Here is a 24,449-nt window from a genome sequence, read left to right as displayed (position 1 = left end):
TATGGTGGTACTTAATGAATACTTAGGTCTACTGCACTACTGTATTTAATGTTGTCATTATGATGGTACTTAATGAATACTTAGGTCTACTACACTACTGTGTTTAATGTTGTCATTATGGTGGTACTTGATGAATACTTAGGTATACTACACTACTGTATTTAATGTCATTATGGTGGTACTTAATGAATACTTAGGTCTACTACACTACTGTATTTAATGTTGTCATTATGGTGGTACATAATGAATACTTAGGTCTACTACACTACTGTATTTACTGTTGACATTATGGTGGTACTTGATGATTACTTTGGTCTACTACACTACTGTATTTAATGTTGTCATTATGGTGGTACTTAATGAATACTTAGGTCTACTACACTACTGTATTTTAATGTCATTATGGTGGTACTTAATGAATACTTAGGTCTACTGCACTACTGTATTTAATGTTGTCATTATGGTGGTACTTAATGAATACTTAGGTCTACTACACTACTGTATTTAATGTTGTCATTATGATGGTACTTAATGAATACTTAGGTCTACTACACTACTGTGTTTAATGTTGTCATTATGGTGGTACTTGATGAATACTTAGGTCTACTACACTACTGTATTTAATGTCATTATGGTGGTACTTAATGAATACTTAGATCTACTACACTACTGTATTTAATGTAGTCATTATGGTGGTACTTAATGAATACTTAGATCTACTACACTACTGTATTTAATGTTGTCATTATGGTGGTACTTAATGAATACTTAGGTCTACTACACTACTGTATTTAATGTAGTCATTATGGTGGTACTTAATGAATACTTAGGTCTACTACACAACTGTATTTAATGTCATTATGGTGGTACTTAATGAATACTTAGGTCTACTACACTACTGTATTTAATGTAGTCATTATGGTGGTACTTAATGAATACTTAGGTCTACTACACTACTGTATTTAATGTTGTCATTATGGTGGTACTTAATGAATACTTAGATCTACTACACTACTGTATTTAATGTAGTCATTATGGTGGTACTTAATGAATACTTAGATCTACTACACTACTGTATTTAATGTTGTCATTATGGTGGTACTTAATGAATACTTAGGTCTACTACACTACTGTATTTAATGTAGTCATTATGGTGGTACTTAATGAATACTTAGGTCTACTACACAACTGTATTTAATGTCATTATGGTGGTACTTAATGAATACTTAGGTCTACTACACTACTGTATTTAATGTAGTCATTATGGTGGTACTTAATGAATACTTAGGTCTACTGCACTACTGTATTTAATGTTGTCATTATGGTGGTACTTAATGAATACTTAGGTCTACTACACTACTGTATTTAATGTTGTCATTATGATGGTACTTAATGAATACTTAGGTCTACTACACTACTGTGTTTAATGTTGTCATTATGGTGGTACTTGATGAATACTTAGGTCTACTACACTACTGTATTTAATGTCATTATGGTGGTACTTAATGAATACTTAGATCTACTACACTACTGTATTTAATGTTGTCATTATGGTGGTACTTAATGAATACTTAGGTCTACTACACTACTGTATTTAATGTCATTATAGTGGTACTTAATGAATACTTGGGTCTACTACACTACTGTATTTAATGTTGCATACATCTTGATATATCTAGAAAGGTACGTGGTCCTAAAGAGGTTGACATTGTGTGTGTGTGTGTGTGTGTGTGTGTGTGTGTGTGTGTGTGTGTGTGTGTGTGTGTGTGAGTGCGTGTGTGTGTGTGTGTGTGTGTGTGTGTGTGTGTGTGTGTGTGTGTGTGTGTGTGTGTGTGTGTGTGTGTGTGTGTGTGTGTGTGTGTGTGTGTGTGTGTTTCCGGGCCATCCCACAAGAATGAAACATATGAAGTGCACCAATAAGCGTCACATGGGTGAGTGTTGTGTGACTCCTCATCCACTGTGTCCAGCTGTGTGGCCCCGGGGCCCTGAGAGTGAATCTAGGCCATGGAAGTGTGTGACACACATTGTGTTGTGTGTGTGTGTGTGTGTGTGTGTGTGTGTGTGTGTGTGTGTGTGTGTGTGTGTGTGTGTGTGTGTGTGTGTGTCACATGAATGCACAGCAGCTAATCAGGTTCTTCACAAAGAGTGAAATAGAACTCGGGTCACCAAGCATCCTTTGAAAGTGAAGCAGATGTTTGTCCATGGACTGACATGATTAGGCAACATCATCATTTATGTCAACACTTACTGCTCTTTGACTCAGCTCAGAGTACTTTCACCTATCCATAGTACTTCTCAAATACTTCTTGTCTCTTTGGGACATCCTTCTTTTCACGCCCACCCCTAAATGAAAACACTTATCATGCCTTTATGACAGAATGACAGAAATACGTAAATATTACATGTTATTATGAATGTTACTAGATACTACATATATACTTACATCATGTATATTTTACATGTTATTATGAATGTTACTACATGACATTTATACTTACATAATGTATATATTACATGTTATTATGAATGTTACTACATTACATATATACTTACATCATGTATATATTACATGTTATTATGAATGTTACTAGATACTACATATATATTTACATCATGTATATATTACATGTTATTATGAATGTTACTACATGACATATATATTTACATCATGTATATATTACATGTTATTATGAATGTTACTACATGACATATATACTTACATCATGTGTATATTACATGTTATTATGAATGTTACTACATTACATATATACTTACATCATGTATATATTACATGTTATTATGAATGTTACTACATGACATATACTTACATCATGTATATATTACATGTTATTATGAATGTTACTACATTACATATATACTTACATCATGTATATATTACATGTTATTATGAATGTTACTACATGACATATATACTTACATCATGTATATATTACATATTATTATGAATGTTACTAGATACTACATATATACTTACATCATGTATATTTGACATGTTATTATGAATGTTACTACATGACATTTATACTTACATAATGTATATATTACATGTTATTATGAATGTTACTACATTACATATATACTTACATCATGTATATATTACATGTTATTATGAATGTTACTAGATCCTACATATATATTTACATCATGTATATATTACATGTTATTATGAATGTTACTACATTACATATATACTTACATCATGTATATATTACATGTTATTATGAATGTTACTAGATCCTACATATATATTTACATCATGTATATATTACATGTTATTATGAATGTTACTACATGACATATATACTTACATCATGTGTATATTACATGTTATTATGAATGTTACTACATTACATATATACTTACATCATGTATATATTACATGTTATTATGAATGTTACTACATGACATATACTTACATCATGTATATATTACATGTTATTATGAATGTTACTACATAACATATATACTTACATCATGTATATATTACATGTTATTATGAATGTTACTACATGACATATATACTTACATCATGTATATATTACATATTATTATGAATGTTACTACATGACATAAATACTTACATCATGTATATAGTACATGCTATTATGAATGTTACTACATGACATATATACTTACATCATGTATATATTACATGTTATGAGTGTTACTACATTACATATATACTTACATCATGTACAGTATATGTTACATGTTATTATGAATGTTACTACATGACATATATACTTACATCATGTATATATTACATGTTATTATGAATGTTACTACATAACATATATACTTACATCATGTATATATTACATGTTATTATGAATGTTACTACATGACATATATACTTACATCATGTATATATTACATGTTATTATGAATGTTACTAGATCCTACATATATATTTACATCATGTATATATTACATGTTATTATGAATGTTACTACATGACATATATACTTACATCATCTATATATTACATGTTATTATGAATGTTACTACATGACATATATACTTACATCATGTATATATTACATGTTATTATGAATGTTATTACATTACATATATACTTACATCATGTATATGTTACATATTATTATGAATGTTACTACATAACATATATACTTACATCATGTATATATTACATATTATAAATGTCACTACATTACATATAAACTTACATCATGTAATAACAATCAGGATGTGAATACACTGCGACCCTGAAAGGGACAAGCGGTAGAAAATGGATGGATGTGAATACATTTTGTTGAACATGCAGTCAACAGGCCTTGGAAAGGAGAAACCTGCTGTAAAATATTTAACGTCTTCAGGCTCACATTTGTTACGTTCCCTAAACTTGCAGCATTTCCCTCATGCTATCTTTTGGAGATTCAGGAGTCTTTTTTTTGCCATTTGCAGTATTTCTATTTTGCATTTGTTTTTGATCCTGAAGCGTTTTTGTGGCTGCAGAATTATTTATTTTTTTAATGTTGCTGCAGAACTGGAGCCAGACTTAGGTGCCTCTTTGAAAGAGAGCATCATGTTACATTCCCCGAACTTGCAGCATTTATCTCATGCGTCGTTTTTGGGGATTTAGGAGTCTTTTTTCAATATTTCTATTTTGCATTTGTTTTTGATCCTGAAGCGTTTTTGTGGCTGCAGAATTTTTTTTTTTTTTAATGTTGCTGCAGAACTGGAGACAGACTTAGGTGCCTCTTCGAAAGAGAGCATCATGTTACATTACCTGAACTTGCAGCATTTCTCTCATGCGTGTCTTTTGGGGCTTTAGGAGTCTTTTTGCAATATTTCTATTTTGCATTTGTTTTTGATCCTGAAGCGTTTTTGTGGCTGCAGAATTTGTTTTTTTGTACTGTAGCTGCAGAAGTTGAATGAGCACAGACTTGGGCTCCTCTTTGGTAGAGAGCTTCCTGTTACGTTCCAGGAGGAGAACAGATGCTGCTGGCTGTTTATTTCAAGAGTGTTAATCAAACGCTGAGGAAAGAGGACAAATCCACCTGCTGGCCAACACATTGTAAGCAGGAGTAGAAACAGACACCTGACAAAAAGTCCCGGCTTTATTTCCACGTCTCCATAACAACTGCATCAGTGAAGAGCAGCCAGAGAGAGAGAGAGAGAGAGAGAGAGAGGAACATTCCTCACTGGGTGGAAGGAACATGGCAGCGGGCTCACAGACGGACTGGAAGTCAGCTGGTCTTCTTGTTGTTGGTGGTGGTGTTGGTGGTGGTGGTGTTTGGGACGAGGTGTAGACAACATAGGATGCTGCACCAGGTGAGTGTTCATCTTCAAGTGCATATTCTCTTGTCATGTTCTTATTTAGAACACTTGTTGGTTCCTAAAGAGACTTTGTTAGTCCATCATCAACTAAAACCCTTCTAGATGTTGGCTTGTAAATGTTCAACATTAAATGGTGACATTTATCTGCCTTATTTGAGTGTTTTAATGTTGACTTCCTGTCCTGCACTCTTATTTTGTAGCTCCACTTCCTGGTTGAGTTGTATTTAGTGTGCCAGCGCACCTGTATTGACTTTAGTGGTTGCTAAGTAAGTCCAGCTGCTCTTTGTGGAGGGATTGTTATCCAAGTGGATGATGTTTCCTCTTCTCAGGCTTCCAAGTCACTTTGTTCCTGCATAGTCCGACATTCCTTAATGAATTAATGTTGTTTGTCTTTGTTTATGGAATATCTCCTACCTGCACGCTGCCTCCTGCTACCTCAGGTGTGTTCAACTCCTTTTCATGGAGGACCACGTCCCATTTATGGTTGCCCTCAGAGAAGTAATATATGAATATACATATATATATGTATATATATATACATATATATATATATATATATATATATATATATATATATATATATATATATATATATATATATATATATATATATATATATACATTTCTTTACATTAGCTGCAAAAAATATTAAAATTTGACTTTAAAAACTGACAGCTCAGTCACCAGAATTTTACAGTAAAAGCAGTGTTTTTTTGTTTTTTTACAGCATATAAAAAATGGAATAAATGTAAAAACAACACCACTGTTTTTAGCAGGAAAATTCAAGCAACAGAGCTGCCAGTTTGTTTGTTTTTTACCGTAGAATCTTGTTTTAATGTTTTTTTTGTTACTTTTTTAATGTTTTAGTGTCTGACTCCCAGTCTGTGGAACGCTCTCCCTGACCACCTGAGGGCACCACAGACTGTGGATGTTTTTAAAAAAGGCTTAAAAACCTTTCTTTTTAAAAAAGCATTTTTTTTAGATATATGCATACTCGTTATAGCTATTAGGCTGTTCTATATTTTATTTTTTTAATTTTTATTATCTTTTAATTTTTAATTTTTGTAGCACTTTGAGGTTGTTTGCTCAATGTAAAGTGCTTTTTCCAAATTAAATCTATTATTTATTATTATGACTGTATATGGGGAAAAAACAGTACCAAAGTTGATTTTACAGTAAAAAAAATAAATAACATAAAATCTATTGTCAATTTTACAGTCTACAATTTGATTGATAATTTGTTTTGAAATCATAAGTTAAGCAGATATTTAAGTACAGTATATATCTTTATTTTAACATATATTTTTGGAATACATGATAATATATATATATTTATTATATATATAAAATATAATAAAATATCAGAGGGAGAATGAAGCTTTCATGTCAGCTCTGTATTGTTTACCTGTGTCTATCAGCCAATCACACCTGTCTGCCATCAGCCAATCACACCTGTGTATAGCAGCCAATCACACCTGTGTATTTCAGCCAATCACAGCAGTGTCTATCAGCCAATAACACCTGTGTCTATCAGCCAATCACAGCAGTGTCTATCAGCCAATCACACCTGTGTCTATCAGCCAATCACAGCCGTGTCTATCAGCCAATCACACCTGTGTCTATCAGCCAATCACAGCAGTGTCTATCAGCCAATCACACCTGTGTCTATCAGCCAATCACAGCAGTGTCTATCAGCCAATCACAGCTGTGTCTATCAGCCAATCACACCTGTGTCTATCAGCCAATCACACCTGTGTCTATCAGCCAATCACAGCTGTGTCTATCAGCCAATCACACCTGTGTCTATCAGCCAATCACACCTGTGTCTATCAGCCAATTACACCTGTGTCTATCAGCCAATAACACCTGTGTCTATCAGCCAATCACAGCTGTGTCTATCAGCCAATCACACCTGTGTCTATCAGCCAATCACAGCTGTGTCTATCAGCCAATCACACCTGTGTCTATCAGCCAATCACAGCTGTGTCTATCAGCCAATCACAGCTGTGTCTATCAGCCAATCACACCTGTGTCTATCAGCCAATCACAGCTGTGTCTATCAGCCAATCACAGCTGTGTCTATCAGCCAATCACAGCTGTGTCTCCTCCCTCCATTAGGCCAACCTGAAGAAGTTGATGGAGTTTGTGCAGCAGAGGAACACTGAGAAGGTCTCGCGCTTTTTGGAGAAGGGTTTGGATCCCAACTTCCACGATCCTGACACAGGAGGTGAGGTCTTCACTTCCTCTACTTTTCTCTATCTTGATGGATTTTGCTGGAATGAAGTTCTCAACCAGGTGGACTTTGCTCATCTCCTCATGTTTACTACAACATAACACACATGTTCATGTTGGTGACCTCCAGTCTTCCAGCAGGAAATAGTTCATCTCACAGGGCTTCTGCAGCCGTGTGTACCGTATGTACCGGACTGTACCGTATGTACCGGACTATAATGTATGTCCCAGACTATAATGTATGTCCCAGACTATACTGTATGTACCGGACTATACTGTATGTACCGGACTGTACCATATGTCCCAGACTATAATGTATGTCCCAGACTATACTGTATGTACCAGACTATACTGTATGTCCCGGACTATACTGTATGTCCCAGACTATACTGTATGTACCAGACTATACTGTATGTCCCGGACTATACTGTATGTACCGGACTATACTGTATATATACCGTATGTCCCGGACTATACTGTATGTACCGGACTGTACCGTATGTACCGGACTACACCGTATGTACCGGACTATACCCTATGTACCGGACTATACCCTATGTACCGGACTATACTGTATGTACCGGACTATACCCTATGTACCGGACTATACTGTATGTCCCAGACTATACTGTATGTACCGGACTATACCGTATGTCCCAGACTATGCTGTATGTACCAGACTATAATATATATACACCGTATGTCCCAGACTATGCTGTATGCCCCGGACGATAATGTATGTCTCGGACTATACTGTATGTACCGGACTATACTGTATATATACTGTATGTCCCAGACTATACTGTATGTCCCGGACTATACTGTATGTACTGGACTATACTGTATATATACTGTATGTCCCAGACTATATTATATGTCCCGGACTATACAGTATTTTCCCAGACTATACTGTATGTCCCAGCCTATACTGTATGTACCGGACTATACTGTTTGACCCGGACTATACTGTATGTCCCAGACTATACTGTATGTCCCGGACTATACAGTAAGACCCAGTCTATACTGTATGTCCCGGACTATACCGTATGTCCCAGACTATACCGTATGTCCCAGACTATAATGTATGTACCGGACTATACTGTATGTCCCAGACTATACCGTATGTCCCAGACTGTACTGTATGTACTGGACTATACTGTTTGTCTCAGACTATACTGTATGTCCCGGACTATACTGCGTGTACCAGACTATACTGTATATATACTGTATGTCCCAGACTGTACTGTATGTACCGGACTATACTGTATGTCCCGGACTATACTGTATGTACCAGACTATACTGTATGTCCCAGACTATACCGTATGTCCCAGACTATACTGTATGTCCCGGACTATACCGTATGTCCCAGACTATACTGTATGTACCGGACTATACTGTATGTCCCGGACAATACCGTATGTCCCCGACTATACTGTATGTACCAGACTATACTGTATGTACCGGACTATACTGTATGTACCGATCTATACTGTATGTACCAGACTATACTGTATGTCCCGGACTATACTGCATGTACCGGACTATACTGCATGTACCGGACTATACTGTATGTACCAGATTATACTGTATGTGCCGGACTATACTGTATGTACCAGACTATACTGTATATATACTGTATGTCCCGGACTATACTGTATGTACCGGACTATACTGTATGTCCCGGACTATACTAAATGTGCACCCACTACAAAAAACATGTTTCCATATAGTAGTCGCACCAGACTATAAGTGGCAGATATATGTTGTGAAATGAGTTCTTTACACAGAAATATTCTGTAAATGTTTATTTACATACCTTAATTGTGTACAAACTGTGTATGTAAAACGGATGATTAAACAAAACAGAAGTCATCGTAGTTGCGCAAGCTAGCTCTCCAATCAGCTAAACAGACTCAATTACTCCATGGTATGGTGACCACAATGTCTGTGGTGTTTCCCAGAATGCCCTCTGACCCTGGCTGGACTACTTGACCAGATAGTATGGTGACCACCATGTCTGTGGTGTTTCCCAGAATGCCCTCTGACCCTGGCTGGACTACTTGACCAGATAGTATGGTGACCACCATGTCTGTGGTGTTTCCCAGAATGCCCTCTGACCCTGGCTGGACTACTTGACCAGATAGTATGGTGACCACCATGTCTGTGGTGTTTCCCAGAATGCCCTCTGACCCTGGCTGGACTACTTGACCAGATAGTATGGTGACCACCATGTCTGTGGTGTTTCCCAGAATGCCCTCTGACCCTGGCTGGACTACTTGACCAGATAGTATGGTGACCACCATGTCTGTGGTGTTTCCCAGAATGCCCTCTGGACTACTTGACCAGATAGTATGGTGACCACCATGTCTGTGGTGTTTCCCAGAATGCCCTCTGACCCTGACTGGACTACTTGACCAGATAGTATGGTGACCACAATGTCTGTGGTGTTTCCCAGAATGCCCTCTGACCCTGGCTGGACTACTTGACCAGATAGTATGGTGACCACCATGTCTGTGGTGTTTCCCAGAATGCCCTCTGACCCTGGCTGGACTACTTGACCAGATAGTATGGTGACCACCATGTCTGTGGTGTTTCCCAGAATGCCCTCTGACCCTGGCTGGACTACTTGACCAGATAGTATGGTGACCACCATGTCTGTGGTGTTTCCCAGAATGCCCTCTGACCCTGGCTGGACTACTTGACCAGATAGTATGGTGACCACCATGTCTGTGGTGTTTCCCAGAATGCCCTCTGACCCTGGCTGGACTACTTGACCAGATAGTATGGTGACCACCATGTCTGTGGTGTTACCCAGAATGCCCTCTGACCCTGTCTGGACAACTTGACCAGATAGTATGGTGACCACCATGTCTGGGGTGTCTCCCAGAATGCCCTCTGACCCTGGCTGGACTACTTGACCAGATAGTATGGTGACCACCATGTCTGTGGTGTTTCCCAGAATGCCCTCTGACCCTGACTGGACTACTTGACCAGATAGTATGGTGACCACCATGTCTGTGGTGTTCCCCAGAATGCCCTCTGACTCTGGCTGGACTACTTGACCAGATAGTATGGTGACCACCACATCTGTGGTGTTTCCCAGAATGCTCTCTGACCCTGGCTGGACTACTTGACCAGATAGTATGGTGACCACCATTTCTGTGGTGTTTCCCAGAATGCCCTCTGACCCTGACTGGACTACTTGACCAGATAGTATGGTGACCACCATGTCTGTGGTGTTCCTCAGAATGCCCTCTGGACTACTTGACCAGATAGTACGGTGACCACCATGTCTGTGGTGTTCCCCAGAATACCCTCTGACCCTGGCTGGACTAATTGACCAGATAGTATGGTGACCACCATGTCTGTGGTGTTCCCCAGAATACTCTATGACCCTGGCTGGACTAATTGACCAGATAGTATGGTGACCACCATGTCTGTGGTGTTCCCCAGAATACCCTCTGACCCTGGCTGGACTACTTGACCAGATAGTATGGTGACCACCATGTCTGTGGTGTTTCCCAGAATGCCCTCTGACCCTGACTGGACTACTTGACCAGATAGTATGGTGACCACCATGTCTGTGGTGTTTCCCAGAATGCCCTCTGACCCTGGCTGGACTACTTGACCAGATAGTATGGTGACCACCATGTCTGTGGTGTTTCCCAGAATGCCCTCTGACCCTGACTGGACTACTTGACCAGATAGTATGGTGACCACCATGTCTGTGGTGTTTCCCAGAATGCCCTCTGACCCTGGCTGGACTACTTGACCAGATAGTATGGTGACCACCATGTCTGTGGTGTTTCCCAGAATGCCCTCTGACCCTGGCTGCACAGCTGGAGGGATGTGCAGAAGTCATCAAGGCCCTGAGGAGTGGAGGAGCACATCTGGACTTCAGGACCAAAGATGGCATCACAGCTCTGCACAAGGCGGTGCGGAGCAAGAACCACATGGCCCTCATTGTGAGTGACACACACACACACACACACACACACACACACACACACACACACACACACACACACACACACACACACACACACACACACACACACACACACACAATGCAAACAAAGGATGACTCATCACTTGAGTCCATTCAGCAACAACAATGATGCAATATAATGATCAAAGAAGAGTTAGTCATCTCCATCATTTCAACTGTGTTGTACTTTGTCAGATTACTACTTCTACTGTATAGTATAGTATAGTATAGTATAGTATAGAACAGTACAGTATAATACGGTACAGTATAGTACAGTACAGTACACTATAGTACAATACACTTTAGTACAGTATAGTACAGTACAGTGTAGTACGGTACAGTACAGTATGGAACAGTACAGTACACTATGATACAGTACAGAATAGTACAGTATCGTACGGAACAGTACAGTGTAGTACAGTACAGTATGGTACAGTACGGTACAGCATATTAAGGAACAGTACAGTACACTATAATACAATATAGTACAGTACAGTATAGTATGGAACAGTACACTATAGTACAGTATAGTACGGAACAGTACAGTACACTACAGTACAGTACATTTTAGTACAGTATAGTAAGGTACAGTACAATATGGTACAGTACAGTACACTATAGTACAGTACGGAATAGTACAGTATAGTACGGAGCAGTACAGTACAGTATGGTACAGCATAGTAAGGGACAGTACAGTACACTATAGTACAGTATAGTACAGAACAGTACAGTACACAATAGTACAGTACATTTTAGTACAGTATAGTACGGTACAGTACAGTATGGAACAGTACAGTACACTGTAATACAGTACGGAATAGTACAGTATCCTACGGGACAGTATAGTGCAGTACAGTACAGTATGGTACAGTACAGTACGGTACAATATAGTAAGGAACAGTACAGTACACTATAGTACAGTATAATATAGTACAGTACAGTATAGTACAGAACCGTACAGCACACTATAGTACAGTACATTTTAGTACAGTATAGTACAGTACAGTATAGTACGGTACAGTACAGTATGGAACAGTACAGTACACTATAGTACATTACGGAATAGTACAGTATCGTACGGAACAGTACAGTGTAGTACAGTACAGTATGGTACAGTACAGTACGGTACAGCATAGAAAGGAACAGTACAGTACACTATACTACAGTATAGTACAGTACAGTATAGTATGGAACAGTACACTATAGTAAAGTATAGTACGGAACAGTACAGTACACTATATTACAGTACAGTACAGTATAGTATAGTACAGGACAGTACACTACAGTACAGTATAGTACAGTAAAGTACGGTACAGTATAGTACGGAACAGTACAATACACTACAATACAGTACAGCACGGGACAATACCGTATAGTACGTAACAGTACAGTAGGGTATATTATAGTACAGTACAGTACGGACCAGTACAGTACAGTACTTTACAATATAGTACGAAATAGTATAGTATAGTACAGTACAGCACAGTACAGTATACTCCGGTACAGTACAGTACACTATAGTACAGTACAGTACACTATAATACAGTACGACATTGTAAGGAATAGTACAGTACACTATAGTACAGTATAGTACAGTACAGTATAGTATGGAACAGTACACTATAGTACAGTATAGAACGGAACAGTACAGTACACTATATTACAGTACAGTACACTATAGTACAGTACAGTATAGTACAGGGCAGTACACTATAGTACAGTATAGTACAGTAAAGTATGGTACAGTATAGTACGGAACAGTACAATACAGTACAGTACGGAACAGTACCGTATAGTAAGGAACAGTACAGTACAGTAGAGTATATTATAGTACAGTACAGTACGGACCAGTACAGTACAGTACAGTACAATATAGTACGGAATAGTATAGTATAGTATAGTACAGTACAGTACAATATAGTACGGAATAGTATAGTATAGTACAGTGCAGTATACTCTGGTACAGTACAGTACACTATAGTACAGTACAGTTCACTGTAATGCAGTACGGAACAGTATCGTACAATATAGTACGGAGTATGGGGTACCGGACTGTCTGATTGTGGCGGTCCGCTCCCTGTATGATCAGTGTCAGAGCTTGGTCCGCATTGCCGGCAGTAAGTCGGACACGTTTCCAGTGAGGGTTGGACTCCCTGCCCTTTGTCACCGATTATGTTCTTAATTTTTATGGACAGAATTTCTGGGCACAGTCAGGGTGTTGAGGGGATCCGGTTTGGTGGCTGCAGGATTAGGTCTCTGCTTTTTGCAGATGATGTGGTCCTGATGGCTTCATCTGGCCAGGATCTACAGCTCTAACTGGATCGGTTCGCAGCCGAGTGTGAAGAGACTGGGATGAGAATCAGCACCTCCAAGTCCGAGTCCATGGTTCTCGCCCGAAAAAGGGTGGAGTACCATCTCCGGGTTGGGGAGGAGATCTTGCCCCAAGTGGAGGAGTTCAAGTACCTCGGAGTCTTGTTCACGAGTGAGGGAAGAGTGGATCGTGAGATCGACAGGCGTATCGGTGCGGTGTCTTCAGTATTGCGGACGCTGTATCGATCCGTTGTGGTGAAGAAGGAGCTGAGCCGGAAGGCAAAGCTCTCAATTTACCGGTCGATCTACGTTCCCATCCTTACCTATGGTCATGAGCTTTGGGTTATGACCGAAAGGATCGTGAGGTCGACAGGCGGATCGGTCTGGCGTCTTCAGTAATGCGGACGCTGTATCGATCCGTTGTGGTGAAGAAGGAGCTGAGCCGGAAGGCAAAGCTCTCAATTTACCGGTCGATCTACGTTCCCATCCTCACCTATGGTCATGAGCTTTGGGTTATGACCGAAAGGACAAGATCACGGGTACAAGCGGCCGAAATGAGTTTCCTATGCCGGGTGGCGGGGCTTGAAGTCTTGTTCACGAGTGAGGGAAGAGTGGATCGTGAGGTCGACAGGCGGATGGATCGGTGCGGCGTCTTCAGTAATGCGGACGCTGTATCGATCCGTTGTGGTGAAGAAGGAGCTGAGCCGGAAGGCAAAGCTCTCAATTTACCGGTCGATCTACGTTCCCATCCTCACCTATGGTCATGAGCTTTGGGTTATGACCGAAAGGACAAGATCACGGGTACAAGCGGCCGAAATGAGTTTCCTATGCCGGGTGGCGGGGCTCGGAGTCTTGTTCATGAGTGAGGGAAGAGTGGATCGTGAGGTCGACAGGCGGATCAGTGTGGCGTCTTCAGTAATGCGGACGCTGTATCGATCCGTTGTGGTGAAGAAGGAGCTGAGCCGGAAGGCAAAGCTCTCAATTTACCGGTCGACCTACGTTCCCATCCTCACCTATGGTCATGAGCTTTGGGTTATGACCGAAAGGACAAGATCATGGGTACAAGCGGCCGAAATGAGTTTCCTATGCCGGGTGGCGGGGCTCGAAGTCTTGTTCACAAGTGAGGGAAGAGTGGATCGTGAGGTCGACAGGCGGATCGGTGCGGCGTCTTCAGTAATGCGGACGCTGTATCGATCCGTTGTGGTGAAGAAGGAGCTGAGCCGGAAGGCAAAGCTGTCAATTTACCGGTCGATCTACGTTCCCATCCTCACCTATGGTCATGAGCTTTGGGTTATGACCGAAAGGACAAGATCACCGGTACAAGCGGCCAAAATGAGTTTCCTATGCCGGGTGGCGGGGCTCAGAGTCTTGTTCACGAGTGAGGGAAGAGTGGATCGTGAGGTCGACAGGCGGATCGGTGCGGCGTCTTCAGTAATGCGGACGCTGTATCGATCCGTTGTGGTGAAGAAGGAGCTGAGCTGGAAGGCAAAGCTCTCAATTTACCGGTCGATCTACGTTCCCATCCTCACCTATGGTCATGAGCTTTGGGTTATGACCGAAAGGACAAGATCACGGGTACAGGCGGCCGAAATGAGTTTCCTCCGCCGGGTAGTGGGTCTCTCCCTTAGAGATAGGGTGAGAAGCTCTGTCATCCGGGAGGAGATCAAAGTAAAGCCGCTGCTCCTCCACATCGAGAGGAACCAGATGAGGTGGTTCGGGCATCTGCTCAGGATGTCACCCGAACGCCTCCCTAGGGAGGTGTTCAGGGCACATCCGACCGATAGGAGGCTACGGGGAAGACCCAGGACACGCTGGGAAGACTATGTCTCCCGGCTAGCCTGGGAACGCCTCAGGATCCCCCGGGAAGAACTGGACCAAGTGGCTGGGGAGAGGAAAGTCATTCTGTATGAAGGTCTTTTCTCAAGCAAAATCACCTGTGATTCATTAGGATTCATCCAATTGTGATTCTAACATTCATTAGTTTTTTCTAAAAGTGACACACACACCTCAAGGAGCACAGTATGTGGTTCATAATGTGTTGATGTTTCACTACCTTTGCACCATCTCTAGCATCTTCCACACTGACTTGTGTGTGTTTCATAATGTGTTGATGTTCTGTCACTACTGGATCAACAAGCCTTCGACACACGTCTGACTGTCACATAACGTGAACAATATTTGAGGGCGATTTAATCGAGGTTGTCCTCTCCAGACGCTGTTGGACTTGGGCGCGTCTCCCGACTACAAGGACAGTCGGGGGCTGACTCCTCTCTACCACAGCTCCATGGTGGGAGGAGACCCTTACTGCTGCGAGCTGCTGCTGCACGACCACGCGCAGGTGGGCTGCGTGGACGAGAACGGCTGGCAGGAGATCCACCAGGTGGGAAGACAAACTGTAACAATGTTCGGAAGGAGCAGTGCTAAAGTGCTAAAGTAAAAGGTGTCATTGCAGGCGTGTCGCTACGGTCACGTGCAGCACCTGGAACATCTGCTCTTCTACGGGGCTGAAATGAGCGCCCAGAATGCTTCTGGGAACACGGCCCTGCATGTGTGCGCACTCTACAACCAGGTAGCACTTTTGAAATACAAACCCCGTTTCCATATGAGTTGGGAAATTGTGTTAGATGTAAATATAAACGGAATACAATGATTTGCAAATCATTTTCAACCCATATTCAATTGAATATGCTACAAACTGATTTTTGCAAATAATCATTAACTTTAGAATTTGATGCCAGCAACACGTGACAAAGAAGTTGGGAAAGGTGGCAATAAATACTGTTAAACTTGAGGAATGCTCATCAAACACTTATTTGGAACATCCCACAGGTGAACAGGCAAATTGGGAACAGGTGGGTGCCATGATTGGGTATAAAAGTAGATTCCATGAAATGCTCAGTCATTCACAAACAAGGATGGGGCGAGGGTCACCACTTTGTCAACAAATGCCTGAGCAAATTGTTGAACAGTTTAAGAAAAACCTTTCTCAACCAGCTATTGCAAGGAATTTAGGGATTTCACCATCTACGCTCTGTAATATCATCAAAGGGTTCAGAGAATCTGGAGAAATCACTGCACGTAAGCAGCTAAGCCCGTGACCTTCGATCCCTCAGGCTGCACTGCATCAACAAGCGACATCAGTGTGTAAAGGATATCACCACATGGGCTCAGGAACACTTCAGAAACCCACTGTCAGTAACTACAGTTGGTCGCTACGTCTGTAAGTGCAAGTTAAAACTCTCCTATGCAAAGCGAAAACCGTTTATCAACAACACCCAGAAACGCCGTCGGCTTCGCTGGGCCTGAGCTCATCTAAGATGGACTGATACAAAGTGGAAAAGTGTTCTGTGGTCTGACGAGTCCACATTTCAAATTGTTTTTGGAAACTGTGGACGTCGTGTCCTCCGGACCAAAGAGGAAAAGAACCATCCGGATTGTTATAGGCGCAAAGTGTAAAAGCCAGCATGTGTGATGGTATGGGGGTGTATTAGTGCCCAAGACATGGGTAACTTACACATCTGTGAAGGCGCCATTAATGCTGAAAGGTACATACAGGTTTTGGAGCAACATTTGTTGCCATCCAAGCAACGTTACCATGGACGCCCCTGCTTATTTCAGCAAGACAATGCCAAGCCACGTGTTACATCAACGTGGCTTCATAGTAAAAGAGTGCGGGTACTAGGCTGGCCTGCCTGTAGTCCAGACCTGTCTCCCATTAAAAATGTGTGGTGCATTATGAAGCCTAAAATAGCACAACGGACTGTTGAACAACTTAAGCTGTACATCAAGCAAGAATGGGAAAGAATTCCACCTGAGAAGCTTCAAAAATGTGTCTCCTCAGTTCCCAAACGTTTACTGAGTGTTGTTAAAAGGAAAGGCCATGTAACACAGTGGTGAACATGCCCTTTCCCAACTACTTTGGCACGTGTTGCAGCCATGAAATTCTAAGTTAATTATTATTTGCAAAAAAAAATAAAGTTTATAAGTTTGAACATCAAATATGTTGTCTTTTTTAGTGCATTCAACTGAATATGGGTTGAAAAGGATTTACAAATCATTGTATTCCGTTTATATTTACATCTAACACAATTTCCCAACTCATATGGAAACGGGGTTTGTAAGTTGTTGTTGTTGTTGTTGTGATGGGTAAACCTGCACAAAATAAACAGGAGCATGAGCTGCGATGCTAGATGCTAACATGAGCCACGTCCTGGCTGGTCCGCCCTTCATTAGACAGCAAAAGTTGGTGATGCAAGGTCGCCATGGCAATGGACCATCTCCATGTCTCATTGGCCGTGTTGGTGATGACCGCGGTACTTTGTTCAGTCAGTCAGGGGAATTACTGTTGCCATGGTTACAACACCGTGACTGAGAATGTAAGGTGTCTCGTTACTACACTTTGGTTGATTAAAGCCCGTGTGATATCGGGTGCGATACAAGCAGTCCTGCAGCGTGTTTACTTGTGTGTGTGATATCATGTGCGATACAAGCAGTCCTGCAGCGTGTTTACTTCTGTGGGATATCATGTGTGATACAAGCAGTCCTGCAGCGTGTTTACTTGTGTGTGTGTGATATCATGTGCGATACAAGCAGTCCTGCAGCGTGTTTACTTGTGTGTGTGATATCATGTGCGATACAAGCAGTCCTGCAGCGTGTTTACTTGTGTGTGTGATATCATGTGCGATACAAGCAGTCCTGCATCGTGTTTACTTGTGTGTGATATCATGTGTGATACAAGCAGTCATGCAGTGTGTTTACTTGTGTGTGTGATATCATGTGCGATACAAACAAAATATATTCCGGTCTACAAACTATTCACTTGTGTGTGTGAGTGTGTGTGTGTCCTTAAGAGAGGACCACACTCTTCTTCTCCCAAGACCAGTTGATTGATCTCTCAAACAGACGAGTCTTAGCGGGCTTGAGACCTGCTGTGCTCTGACAATTGTCACACAGCAACATGGGCAGGCACCATCCCGAGTATCCAGTGGCCAAGATCAATAGATCCAGTGGTATATATCAATAGATCCAGTGGCCAAGATCAATAGATCCAGTGGCATATATAAATAAATCCAGTGGCCAAGATCAATAGATCCAGTGGCATATATAAATAAATCCAGTGGCCAAGATCAATAGATCCAGTGGCATATATCAATAGATCCAGTGGCCAAGATCAATAGATCCAGTGGATAAGATCTAATGGCATAGATCAATAGATCCAGTGGTATATATCAATAGATCCAGTGGCCAAGATCAATAGATCCAGTGGCATATATAAATAAATCCAGTGGCCAAGATCAATAGATCCAGTGGCATATATCAATAGATCCAGTGGCCAAGATCAATAGATCCAGTGGCATATATAAATAAATCCAGTGGCCAAGATCAATAGATCCAGTGGCATATATCAATAGATCCAGTGGCCAAGATCAATAGATCCAGTGGATAAGATCTAATGGCATAGATCAATAGATCCAGTGGTATATATCAATAGATCCAGTGGCCAAGATCAATAGATCCAGTGGCATATATAAATAAATCCAGTGGCCAAGATCAATAGATCCAGTGGCATATATCAATAGATCCAGTGGCCAAGATCAATAGATCCAGTGGATAAGATCTAATGGCATAGATCAATAGATCCAGTGGTATATATCAATAGATCCAGTGGCCAAGATCAATAGATCCAGTGGCATATATAAATAAATCCAGTGGCCAAGATCAATAGATCCAGTGGCATATATCAATAGATCCAGTGGCCAAGATCAATAGATCCAGTGGCATATATAAATAAATCCAGTGGCCAAGATCAATAGATCCAGTGGCATATATCAATAGATCCAGTGGCCAAGATCAATAGATCCAGTGGATAAGATCTAATGGCATAGATCAATAGATCCAGTGGTATATATCAATAGATCCAGTGGCCAAGATCAATAGATCCAGTGGCATATATAAATAAATCCAGTGGCCAAGATCAATAGATCCAGTGGCATATATCAATAGATCCAGTGGCCAAGATCAATAGATCCAGTGGATAAGATCTAATGGCATAGATCAATAGATCCAGTGGAATGGATCTTGTCGCGTAGATCAATAGATCCACTGACCAAGATCAATAGATCCAGTGGCATAGATCCATAGATCTAGTGACCAAGATAAATAGATCCAGTGGCATAGATCAATAGATCCAGTGGCATAGATCAATAGATCCAGTGGCCAAGATCAATAGATCCAGTGGCATATATCAATAAATCCAATAGCCAAGATCAATAGATCCAGTGAAATGCATCTAGTGGCATAGATCAATAGATCCAGTGGAATACATCTAGTGGCGTAGATCAATAGATCCACTGACCAAGATCAATAGATCCAGTGGCATAGATCAATAGATCCAGTGGAATGGATCCAGTGTCGTAGATAAATAGATCCAGTTGAATAGATCAATAGATCCAGTGGAATAGATCCAGTGTCATTGATCAATTGATCCAGTGGAATAGACCTAGTGGCATAGATCAATAGATACAGTGGAATGGATCAATAGATCCAGTGGAATAGATTCAGTGACATATATCAATAGATCCAGTGGCCAAGATGAATAGATCCAGTAGCATAGATCACAAAATCCAATGGCCAAGATCAATAGCTTCAGTGGAATAGGTTTAGTGGCATAGATCAATAGATCTAGTGGCATAGATAAATAGATCCAGTGGAATAGATATAGTGGCATAGATCAATAGATCCAGTGGAATAGATCTAGTGGCATAGATCAATAGATCCAGTGGAATAGAACCAGTGTCGTAGATAAATAGATCCAGTGGAATAGATCAATAGATCCAGTGGAATAGATCCAGTGTCATAGATCAATTGATCCAGTGGAATAGACCTAGTGGCATAGATCAATAGATACAGTGGAATAGATCAATAGATCCAGTGGAATAGATTCAGTGACATATATCAATAGATCCAGTGGCCAAGATTAATAGATCCAGTAGCATAGATCACGAAATCCAATGGCCAAGATCAATAGATTCAGTGGAATAGGTTTAGTGGCATAGATCAATAGATCTAGTGGCATAGATAAATAGATCCAGTGGAATAGATCTAGTGGCATAGATCAATCGATCCAGTGGAATAGATCTATTGGCATAGATCAATAGATCCAGTGGAATAGAACCAGTGTCGTAGATAAATAGATCCAGTGGAATAGATTAATAGATCCAGTGGAATAGATCCAGTGTCATAGATCAATTGATCCAGTGGAATAGACCTAGTGGCATAGATCAATAGATACAGTGGAATAGATCAATACATCCAGTGGAATAGATTCAGTGACATATATCAATAGATCCAGTGGCCAAGATTAATAGATCCAGTAGCATAGATCACGAAATCCAATGGCCAAGATCAATAGATCTAGTGGCATAGATAAATAGATCCAGTGGAATAGATCTAGTGGCATAGATCAATCGATCCAGTGGAATAGATCTAGTGGCATAGATCAATCGATCCAGTGGAATAGATCTAGTGGCATGGATCAATAGATCCAGTGGAATAGAACCAGTGTCGTAGATAAATAGATCCAGTGGAATAGATTAATAGATCCAGTGGAATAGATCCAGTGTCATAGATCAATTGATCCAGTGGAATAGACCTAGTGGCATAGATCAATAGATACAGTGGAATAGATCAATGCATCCAGTGAAATAGATTCAGTGACATATATCAATAGATCCAGTGGCCAAGATTAATAGATCTAGTAGCATAGATCACGAAATCCAATGGCCAAGATCAATAGATTCAGTGGAATAGGTTTAGTGGCATAGATCAATAGATCTAGTGGCATAAATAAATAGATCCAGTGGAATAGATCTAGTGGCATAGATCAATAGATCCACTGACCAAGATCAATAGATCCAGTGGAATAGATCAACAGATCCAGTGGAATAGATCTTGTGGCATATATCAATAGATCCAGTGACCAAGCTCAATAGATCCTGTGGAATAGATCAATAGATCCAGTGGAATAGATCTAATGGCATATATCAATAGATCCACTGATCAAGATCAATAGATCCAGTGGCATACACCAATAGATCCAGTGGAATAGATCTAGTGGCAGAGATCAATAGATCCAGTGACTATGATCAATATATCCAATGGCCTAGATCAATAGATCCAGTAACCAAGATCAATAGATCCAGTGGAATAGATCTAGTGGCATAGATCAATAGATCCACTGATCAAGATCAATAGATCCAGTGGAATACACCAATAGATCCGGTGGAATAGATCTAGTGGCAGAGATCAATAGATCCAGTGACTATGATCAATATAGCCAATGGCCTAGATCAATAGATCCAGTGACCAAGATCAATAGATCCAGTGGAATAGATCTAGTGGCATAGATCAATAGATCCACTGTTAAAGATCAATAGATCCAGTGGCATACACCAATAGATCCAGTGGAATAGATCTAGGGGCAGAGATCAATAGATCCAGTGACCATGATCAATATATCCAATGGCCTAGATCAATAGATCCAGTGACCAAAATCAATAGATCCAGTGACCAAGATCAATAGATCCAGTGGCCAAGATTAATAGATCCAGTAGCATAGATCCCAAAATCCAATGGCCAAGATCAATAGATTCAGTGGAATAGGTTTAGTGGCATAGATCAATAGATCTAGTGACATAGATAAATAGATCCAGTGGAATAGATCTAGTGGCATAGATCAATAGATCCACTGACCAAGATCAATAGATCCACTGACCAAGATCAATAGATCAAGTGGAATAGATCAACAGATCCAGTGGAATAGATCTAGTGGCATATATCAATAGATCCAGTGACCAAGCTCAATAGATCCTGTGGAATAGATCAATAGATCCAGTGGAATAGATCTAATGGCATAGATCAATAGATCCACTGATCAAGATCAATAGATCCAGTGGAATACACCAATAGATCCAGTGGAATAGATCTAGTGGCAGAGATCAATAGATCCAGTGACTATGATCAATATATCCAATGGCCTAGATCAATAGATCCAGTAACCAAGATCAATAGATCCAGTGGAATAGATCTAGTGGCATAGATCAATAGATCCACTGATCAAGATCAATAGATCCAGTGGCATACACCAATAGATCCAGTGAAATAGATCTAGTGGCAGAGATCAATAGATCCAGTGACTATGATCAATATATCCAATGGCCTAGATCAATAGATCCAGTAACCAAGATCAATAGATCCAGTGGAATAGATCTAGTGGCATAGATCAATAGATCCAGTGGAATACACCAATAGATCCAGTGGAATAGATCTAGTGGCAGAGATCAATAGATCCAGTGACTATGATCAATATATCCAATGGCCTAGATCAATAGATCCAGTGACCAAGATCAATAGATCCAGTAGAATAGATCTAGTGGCATAGATCAATAGATCCACTGATCAAGATCAATAGATCCAGTGGCATACACCAATAGATCCAGTGGGATAGATCTAGTGGCAGAGATACATAGATCCAGTGACCATGATCAATATATCCAGTGGCCTAGATCAATAGATCCAGTGACCAAAATCAATAGATCCAGTGACCAAGATCAATAGATCCAGTGGCATAGATCAAAAGATCCAATGGCCAAGATCAATAGATCCAAATGCAGCATTCCTAGAGGCAGGTCTGGGAGATGAGGAGGAACCAAAGGTGATGCAAGGTGAACACAAGTCACATGACCTGTAGAAGGTGCAGGAGTGTGAACACAAGTCACATGACTTCTAGAAGGTGCAGGAGTGTGAACACAAGTCACATGACCTGTAGAAGGTGCAGGAGTGTGAACACAAGTCACATGACCTGTAGAAGGTGCAGGAGTGTGAACACAAGTCACATGACTTCTAGAAGGTGCAGGAGTGTAAACACAAGTCACATGACCTGTAGAAGGTGCAGGAGTGTGAACACAAGTCACATGACTTCTAGAAGGTGCAGGAGTGTAAACACAAGTCACATGACCTGTAGAAGGTGCAGGAGTGTGAACACAAGTCACATGACCTGTAGAAGGTGCAGGAGTGTAAACACAAGTCACATGACCTGTAGAAGGTGCAGGAGTGTGAACACAAGTCACATGACCTGTAGAAGGTGTGCTGTGCATGTAAGCACCAGAGTTCTAACAGAACTTTGTTGTCATTCAGGACAGCTGTGCTCGGGTTCTCCTCTTCCGGGGCGCCGACAAGGAGATCAGGAACTACAACAGCCAGACTGCCTTCCAGGTAGGCCTTGAAGATGCCTGAAAAAACGTCACTTCCTGCCTGCACGCATGAGAAAACGTCACTTCCTGTGCAGCACTAACGTTGTCCTCCCCCTCCAGGTGGCCATCATAGCAGGAAACTTTGACCTGGCTGAGATCATCAAGGTCCACAAAGCGTCAGATGTTGGTGAGTGGACACTTGACATGATTGACAGCTCCAGATGTTAAAGATGTGATGTCAGAGGTGGAGGAGATGAAGAGCAGGACATGATAGAGATGTTGTTGTTCCTGCTGAGAGGATCTGCTCATGTAGCACCACTCTGCCATCTAGTGTCCACTCTCATCT

At 40.8% G+C, this 24,449-nt stretch overlaps 1 protein-coding gene across 1 annotated transcript in view; it reads left to right on the top strand.

Annotated features, from left to right (window-relative positions):
- shank3a (SH3 and multiple ankyrin repeat domains 3a) overlaps nucleotides 1–24,449 on the top strand; it is a 336,974-nt gene that overhangs the window by 155,072 nt on the left and 157,453 nt on the right. Inside the window, 6 exon segments of the mRNA XM_072913723.1 lie at nucleotides 7,441–7,549; nucleotides 11,369–11,520; nucleotides 16,066–16,233; nucleotides 16,306–16,422; nucleotides 24,048–24,125; nucleotides 24,224–24,290. Coding sequence (XP_072769824.1) covers nucleotides 7,441–7,549; nucleotides 11,369–11,520; nucleotides 16,066–16,233; nucleotides 16,306–16,422; nucleotides 24,048–24,125; nucleotides 24,224–24,290 — 691 coding nt within the window.

This window comes from Nerophis lumbriciformis, linkage group LG08, assembly GCF_033978685.3.
Source record: "Nerophis lumbriciformis linkage group LG08, RoL_Nlum_v2.1, whole genome shotgun sequence".
Taxonomy (NCBI): domain Eukaryota; kingdom Metazoa; phylum Chordata; class Actinopteri; order Syngnathiformes; family Syngnathidae; genus Nerophis; species Nerophis lumbriciformis.
This window is presented reverse-complemented; position numbering and strand designations above follow the sequence as displayed.